Source organism: Teleopsis dalmanni, chromosome 2, assembly GCF_002237135.1.
Source record: "Teleopsis dalmanni isolate 2A chromosome 2, ASM223713v2, whole genome shotgun sequence".
In the NCBI taxonomy this organism is placed as follows: domain Eukaryota; kingdom Metazoa; phylum Arthropoda; class Insecta; order Diptera; family Diopsidae; genus Teleopsis; species Teleopsis dalmanni.
The window spans coordinates 123,494,841-123,503,463 of NC_051847.1; the positions used below are offsets into that span (position 1 = coordinate 123,494,841).

The 8,623-nt window shown below is 31.4% G+C and overlaps 3 protein-coding genes across 3 annotated transcripts; 1 reads left to right on the forward strand and 2 right to left on the reverse strand.

Moving 5' to 3' along the window:
- On the reverse strand, window positions 1–3,796 carry LOC119680559 (mothers against decapentaplegic homolog 4). Its single transcript, XM_038093453.1, has 10 exons — window positions 3,619–3,796; window positions 3,167–3,342; window positions 2,835–3,106; window positions 2,228–2,570; window positions 1,930–2,094; window positions 1,243–1,800; window positions 924–1,176; window positions 674–842; window positions 489–615; window positions 1–364 (listed from the first exon to the last, which is right to left on the reverse strand). The coding sequence occupies exons 2-10, from the start codon at window positions 3,228–3,230 to the stop codon at window positions 156–158; spliced, it is 2,160 nt and encodes a 719-aa protein (XP_037949381.1). The 5' UTR covers window positions 3,231–3,342; window positions 3,619–3,796; the 3' UTR covers window positions 1–155.
- An 855-nt stretch (window positions 3,797–4,651) lies between these two features.
- On the forward strand, window positions 4,652–5,967 carry LOC119679948 (protein unc-50 homolog). The gene is made up of 4 exons (XM_038092545.1): window positions 4,652–5,127; window positions 5,187–5,252; window positions 5,318–5,677; window positions 5,736–5,967. Exons 1-4 carry the CDS (start codon window positions 4,872–4,874, stop codon window positions 5,882–5,884), a joined length of 831 nt encoding a protein of 276 aa, XP_037948473.1. The 5' UTR covers window positions 4,652–4,871; the 3' UTR covers window positions 5,885–5,967.
- Window positions 5,968–6,599: 632 nt separating this feature from the next.
- Window positions 6,600–7,782, reverse strand: LOC119684393 (39S ribosomal protein L19, mitochondrial). The gene is made up of 3 exons (XM_038098428.1): window positions 7,607–7,782; window positions 7,249–7,551; window positions 6,600–7,194 (listed from the first exon to the last, which is right to left on the reverse strand). Exons 1-3 carry the CDS (start codon window positions 7,665–7,667, stop codon window positions 6,650–6,652), a joined length of 909 nt encoding a protein of 302 aa, XP_037954356.1. The 5' UTR covers window positions 7,668–7,782; the 3' UTR covers window positions 6,600–6,649.
- Between the last annotated feature and the right edge of the window lie 841 nt (window positions 7,783–8,623).

Genomic DNA, 8,623 nt, shown 5'->3' on the forward strand with positions numbered 1-8,623 from the left:
TAGACTTAACTCACATTTGTTCCTGAAAAGCTTTTTCTTTAAAATATTATTTGATAATTAAAGGCAAACACAATAAAAATAACGATAAGAAACATAAGTCTAATTTTTCTTAAAATTAAATGAACGTTAGTGATTTCATAATTTTATGTAAGAAATTAAACACGGGGTCCATCAAGTGGCATAGCATGATGCAATACCTCGTCTAATAGTTGCAAAGCACGATGTAAGTGTACTTCGATCCAGCATGGTGTCTCCTTGATAGATTGTCGCGGATAATCAGGTCCCCAACCTTTAACAAAACTTAAACGCAGAATACACAAACGTCGTAAATCGTCTACACCAATACCGGCGGCTGCAGTTATATCTACAAAAGAAATTAGTTAGTAAGAACGTTACCATAATATGGCATAAGTACAAATTCTTTTCATATATATAAATAATATTAATTTTAATTAAATTGAGTTAATCTTTGTATACTTTATACTTACTTCTTGATGGTCCACCTAATTGTGAGCTAGGTAGTCCTGCAACAGCAGCTGCTTGTGCTGCAGCGGCTGCTTGCGCATTTGTTGCTAATGAATGCATTTGTTGATGGCACTGACGTAAATCAAAAACCTATAAAATATTTCTATGTATAATATTTTATATTAACTTTTGAATATATCATTTATACTTTAATACAAGCGGCTGGATAAATTTTGTGTACAGCATCTCCTGGTGTACGACCAGCTTCACGATCTAAATAGTAACTTTGTACAAATACAGAATTATCGCTTAGGCAACGAAGCCAAACATCACCCTCCCCACGTAGATCTAATTGTACTCCTTTCCCAATATGAAGTCTAAAAAAAAAGAAAAAAGAGCATATATTATTATGTGTTATACGCAATTTATGTAAGAAAAAGCAAATAACTAAAACTAACCTTGCTCTTTCGGATTGTTCTGTGCGATGTACATTGCTTAATGCACCTAAACAGAAACGGTTACCACCGGATGGATCCACATAGCCATCAATAATAACATTTGGTTTAGCTGAGGGTACTTTGAAGGTCTCACCTACTTGAGTGTCTAGCTCAAAGTAGGCAATTGAACACCAATATTCAGGAGCAGGTTGGCGAGAGAGTAAACGCGTTTGCGTCTGTTGAGTTGTAATTTCACCAGGCATAGGCGCATTCCCTGTTCAAAAAGTATATACAAAAATTAAAATGAAGCAATTTTTTATTATATTATTGCAGAACTCACAATAACCTGCTTGATGTGCACGCAAATCTGGCGGTTGCATTGATTGAGTATATGCTAATGTACTGGAGCCAGTCCAAGTGCCAGCTGGCGGCGCATTTACCGGATTAGGTACTACGCTCATATTGCTGCCGGTCTGAGAAACATGCTGAACTGCTGTTACTTGACTGTAATTATGTGGTCCTGATGGGCCCTGATTTGTTACATAACCGTTTTGCATATGTGATGCAACTGATTGTTGGGACCCACTAGGACCGCTATTTAAAGCTGCATTGTATTTAGCTTCGGCAATACTGGCCATTTGTGATGTACTTGGACCGTAGTAAGCATTTGTCTGAGCAGCATTTCCACTTGTACCTGGAGGTATATTAGCTGCATTCGCTGACTGTTGCATTGAAAGCGATGTGGTATCCGTAGAGGGATTCGTTTGACTATGATGAGTTGCAGAACTCATACTTGGCCCAACAGGTCCATTAGATTGTGAATTTTGTGTTTGATTTGGTGGAGCCATTACAGTACCTGAATTCATGGTACCAGCCATGGATATACCGTGTGGGACAGCTAAATATAAAAAAATAAAAAATATATAATCAAATAATTGGATATAAACATTCATATATATATGACAATAACCAACAAAAAAAAAATAATATAGTTCTAACTTATAAAAAATTTAAAATCAAATCTTACAAAGCGGATGTTGTGTCGTTTGTGTTGTATGCTGTTGAGGCGGTTGGCTCAACCGTGGTGGCGGTGGTGCCATCCATGTGCTCCGCGGGACACCTTCAGTCGGTTCAATTTTTGGTAATGTACGACCCGCGGAGAACATTGCACTTATATGACTTGGATCAGAAACTGAACAAAAGTCGTAAATAAAAAGCCAACAAAATAAATAAAGTTAATAAAAAAATCAAATGAACATTATAACATAATTGCAAATTAAATTCTTAATAGAGAAAATAAAAAAGAATACGTTTTAATTTATTACCTGGACCCTGTGGATATACATATCCTGGACCCACTAGTTGTGATGGATGATGTTGAATAGTGCCGATATCATTACCGTCAATATCCATACTCCCAACTAACGGACCAGCAGAATATTCGTCTTTTATGATTCGACTCGGGCCTGACTGCAAACTTAGTCCCGATAAATCGATACCCGGTGATACAACACGTTCATAGTGATAGGGGTTAACACAAACCGAGTCACATTTGAGATCAAAAGCAAACGCACAATATTTGACATGTTTTAGTTCGTTCTTATGCAAATCCGGCCAACGCCAAATTCGTGCATAAATGACATGAGGAAAACCTTTACGTCCAGCAACCTAAAAATATAAATGCAATTAATAGAATTTGATATGACTTGAATAAGCAATCATAATGTATTAAACAAATATATTATTCAACATCGTAATAACTTTTATTCGCAACTTTGTAAACTAGACCTAGACCGAAGCAATATGATAATTATTGCACAGTGTAATAAAAGTGATAATCAACGCCGATATCAAATAATCAGTATGTTAAATTATTATGTCACACCATTGATAATATTATGAAAACTAAAAGTTTTGTTTATAAATATTTACCTGTAAACGACCGTCTAAGGTTCGCTGAATAGTTACACATTTGCTAGGATGTGCACCATTTGTCGTGATGGCTGTAATCAAAGAATCCAATTCGTCACGCTTTTCTTTGAGTTTTTTTACTAAAGACTCAATAGCTCGCTTTGCAAATCCTTCACTTTCACCACCTTGACGATGACACATAAGAGAATGTACAATGCTAAGGCAGGCATCAGCAGAGGTTGGTGCATTTGATGGCGGCGGGGGCATTTGAACCATATCACGAACAATGAGTGCTATAAAAAATAATTAATGGGTATTATAAATAAGCCATTTTAAATATATTTTATATATACCTTCTGCTGGTCCAACTGTGTTGTACATACTATGTTGCCCAGTTGCAACGCCGCCGCCAACCATTCCAGCATAATCCTGGGGTACACCCAGGGCACTACGTGCATCCACTTTGCCGGCGTTTATATTTTCGCCGACACAATAAGGAAAATTTTCTGATTTTGTCCACAGAGTGAAGCTAGTGTAACAAAAAAAAAAATTTAACTAACTTAAAAACAATGTTTTGCTATTCATTCACACGCAATATAAACAAAGTCAACAAATAACTTCACTTATATACAAGAGTTATTTATAACGATTTTATAATAAATTTAAAAATTTTATTAAGAGTTTTTATAAAAATAATCTAATATATGTAGTTTACTTTATTAGCGGAAATCGCTATGGGAGCGACACAAATTCTATTTTTTCATCCTTATTTTGTGCCGGAGGTGGGGAATCAAATTTTCCTTACCGTTTTGTTAATACTATAAAACCGTGCTTAAATTAAAACTTGATTGTTTTGGTACATAGAAGTCTATTTCACTCAAATATTATCGAATAAAGTGCGTTAATGCAATTTATGTTTTATGCAAACAATTTGTTGTAAACTCCTTGCAAACTTAACAAAGTGAACAAAAATACAATAATGGAATAAGAAAATAAACATGGCGCCAGTGTATGTTTCTGTTGGTTGACAGGTGCGTTCAACTTGTGCTGCTATTTGCATATGTTTAATAGGCCGTTCGCACCCTCAACTATGCCGGGCAGTACATATAGCTAAAAACATATATGTAACTCATATACTGTTTCATATGAAATATATCTCATTTTAAGTTTCAATTTTAGTTTCAAATAGCCTGTTCATACCGCATAAGTAATCTTAATTTTTATTTCATGTTCTAAGTTACAGATAATTATACATTATATCGCTACATAACGATTAATTGTGTTATTATAAATTAAGAACTTAATTCCAACTGGATTCCATATAATTTACAATTCAATGATGATATTGAATGTTTAATTTCCGCACTCAATCGGATTACACATTATACATTAATCGAAGTAAAATTGTATATAAAAATAATATTATTTATGTCATATGTAAATGCTATAATAACATAAAATGAAAAATATTGAAATTGGATCAAATTACATAAAGACACAAAAGAACATCCTTTGTAGTGTCTTCTTATGTACTTATAGTTATGTGCTTAAAAGAATACAATGGTCACCGTACTGCTTTTACACCCTTTAAAATGACAAACTATATCAACCTGAACATATATCTTAAATTCTTTCTCAGTGAAATAAAAAATAAATATGTATATATTTTAATCATTGTAATTTGTTTCTGTTGATTGAACTGAAAAACAAATAAAAAGGTAAAAATAAAATGGGTGTTTGGTTTTTCCACCTTAAGTAAACTACAATAATTAAGTAACCAAAATTCAGTAAACTTTGAAAAATTAAAAATAGCTTTTATATTATTTAATAATGAAAATTTTGAAAAAACGTGCAATAAATTTCGCGACCATAAAAAATGCTTAACTGAACATACACAGCGCAAAATGTAAACAAAAATATTGACATTTCTCATTGAACAAATGATGTGTCACAATAAAGATACAAGAGGAATTTCATAGGTCGCGCATAAAATTACTTGTTTATTTTGAATACTGTTTTTATTTAGTATGCAATAAATACTATTAATATCCAATAAATATGAAGTACGCAACGTCTCCTACACCGTCAGTTAGTGGCGTATCGTCCGCTTACAGTGGCCTTTTGCGTTCACAGTCTGGACTTCCACCTCCAGTTAATCATCGTAAGGATTGCCTGTCTGCCACAACTAAAAGTTATAAATATCTAAGACGACTGTTAAAGTTTAACCAAATGGATTTTGAATTTGCGCTATGGCAAATGATTTATTTATTTATATCACCGCAGAAAGTTTATAGAAATTTTAATTATAGAAAACGTAAGAAGTGTAACAAGAAATTGGACAAATAACCGATATAACATATTTATTTGTAACAGAAACCAAATCACAATTCGCTAGAGATGATCCCGCATTTCTGGTATTGCTTGTAGTATGTCTATGTGGTATGGTATTCATAGTGAAGAACTAATTTTGTACTAATATTGTATATGTTTTTAATTTATTTCAGTTACATCCCTGGCATTTGCCTGGATACTTGGGCTAGGATTTTGGAAGAGTATTTCTTTTGTTTTTTATGTGGTATTTGTCGATTGTATATTTGCGGGAATAGTTGTTGCTTCATTTTTTTGGATTGTTACAAATCGATATTTACGTACTAATAATCAGGAGCCGGACGTTGAGTGGGGTTACGCATTCGATGTTCATTTAAATGCCTTCTTTCCTCCACTAATGCTGTTGCATTTTATACAATTGTTTTTCTATAATTGGTTTATTAGTCAGCCGTGGTTTGTGTCTCGGATGCTTGGTAACACATTTTGGCTCTTTGCTTTAGGATATTACGTTTACATAACATTTTTGGGGTATAATTGTAAGTACGAAATAACTCAAAGAAATTTATAAAATTATTGTCTTGCCTTTCTTTACAGGTATACCACATTTAAAAAATACACGCTTGATTCTCATACCATTACCAATTATATTTATATTTTATTTAGTGACTTTAATCATAGGCTGGAATATTACAATATCATTCATAACGTTTTATAAGTATCGCATTGGAGCAGAAATGTTTTAAAAATAAGCACTGTAATATACATATGTAAATTAAAAAACAATTGCAATAACTAACATTAAAAATAATTTAATATGTAAAAAGCCTAAATACTCCAGTCATTTATTTTATTATAGAAATATTAGAGGTTAGTTTTAAAAAACATTTTTTTATTATCAACTATTGAAAGATATTTTATTTTCTTCTTCAAATAATTGCATATGTTCTTTCTAAGTCTCATTATTTGATCTTTACTCTTATCTAAATGTAATTGTATTTTTTTTTAATATTGCTTGTGCAATATTTTTATTTTATTTGTAAAAACCTGAAATACAATATAAAATAACAAGTAAACTAAAGAAAAGCGATAGCGTCCTTTAGCTTATTATATGTTTTTTATTTATATAGTTAATTTATTTATTATAGCTTTTTTATTTTATTTTAAATTTTCCTTTAGCTTATTATATGTTTTTTATTTATATTGTTAATTCATTTATTATAGCTTTTTTATTTTATTTTAAATGTTTAGAGATTTGAGGAAGCCTATTACTGTAGTAAATAAAGTTCGCAGAGTTGTTCAAACGTTTAATTATGTTTATGCAAGAATCAACACTGCATATACGTGAGTTAGAGAAAGTTTTTTTTCAACAAATTTCAATTTAATAAATATTTCGAAAGTACTTGTTTATAATTTATACAACAAACTAATATTATATTTCATATATGTAATATATTTTATGAAAACATATTTTTTATTTTTCTTAACAATTTCATAAAAAATACAAGTGTTTACGCCAATTGTGTTGGTTTAATAAACGATCGTTTACGTTTATTCTTTTTACGCTGTAGTTCCAACTGATGGAGTTGGGAATGTACATCTGCATATATTATCCTTTGTTCTTCCTCAGGTATAGTGGCGCGATACTGTTTCATCATATCGTATTTTTCCCAAGGTGTCTCGTGTTTCTTCTTTTGCATTCGCATTTTATCTGTTATAAATGAATCAGTATCAACAACACCTTGAAGATTTTGTCGCTCCCAACGTTCCAGCCAAGGACGTGGTCGCAAAACTACTTTTATTGGGTTAATAGGCACTTCAGCACCTTCTTCTAATTGTTCTGGTTCCATATTTACATCAAATGTACTATATTCAGGCAAAGCATCACGTAGATAAAATAATTTGTCATCAAGTCGCTTTTCTAAGCGTAGAACCTCAATTTTTTGAATTGTTGGATCATACATTTCGTAAAGCACTTCCACGCCTTGATGATCAATTACATTACGCAGTATAAAACGTGCTGACAATCCACAAAATTCTCTATGTATGCATATACCTTAAAATAGTTTATATAGAAATCTAACATCATTTTATACACTAAGAAATTTACCAACGAAACGAGTTATTTTGCCAACAGAATGTGGGTCAGAACTAGTCACAGCCAGTACGGAACCAACGTAAAATTCTGGTATATCAATTTGTGTGCGTCGATTTACCATATCCATACGTTCAAGCTTTTCGCGCACATGATTTCTCCATTCTATTTTTGGGTCTGGTAAAAACTCTGGATACACGAATCGGTATGTAGCCGGTACTAGCGGCTTCCTACTACCTCCACTGTTTTCATTACTTTGGTGCTGAACTCTTTGTTGTTGGTTAGTCTCACTCACTTGTGGTTTAGTTGAATATGGAACTAAAATGTATGAAATATAGAAATTTTTTGTTAGGTGATCAATATATATTCTTACCTATACGTTTTAAATCATTTTTAACTATATTTTGTATTATAAAACGACTAGAAACATTCATTTTCGTTATTTCAGTACCAAAAACAATAAAACTATTATTTAACACATGAGTGTGATTGCCCCATGTTTTTATTACACTCGGGTAAGTGAGTTTTGAACTATTTCTGTGTAATTTATTTATCCACTAAATGTTCATATTTTTATTTATTATTTATAGTTCATATTTTTAAATGTTCATATTTTTATTTATTGTTTATAGTACAATGTTACGAACGATATGGATCATTTTAGATCAATAGATAAATTTTAAATTCATTCATTGTTTCATTTTTGTTTTTCTTTTTGTTTAGAATATACTGTAGATCACAGTGCTTCTCTTTGAAGTAGCATTTACTGAGCCAATAGACTTAGTGACTTAAATACGGACAGTATAATTTTTCAATTTTCAAAGTTAGAATTCATATATAGTTTAAAGTTCATTTTTTTTAAATGCTTTAAACTAATTGTCAAAGCTGTTGAAACCTATTTTAACCTTTGGTTGACTATTTGACAGTACCTCGTTAACTTACTATCACAAGTTTTAAAAATCGTTCATTTTTTTGAGACACTCTTCACATGGATAGCTAATTAAATTGAACGATATTTAGAAAATTATTTTCAGTTTCGATGTATTGGCAACATTATCAATCTTAAATCAAAAATTACGTTGGACGGCTATCCTTGTTCCCCTTTTCTTTTTTTTTTAATATTGGAGAAATAACTGCATGAGTTGATTCGGTATTTAATTTGCGGTTTTAGTTTTTTTTTTAAATAATATTCAACTAGTGCACTTAAGAATGGTACTATGTTACGCTATATTTTTCTTATCTTCCTAATCTCTGTTAAATATAGCAATTAAATATATTCAATATTATGTTTGATGACATATTAATCTTTGTCTAAATAACATGTTGTTTTCATTATCGATGTGATATTTGCTTATACCGTAAACAAGTATACCAAAACAAAATAAATATA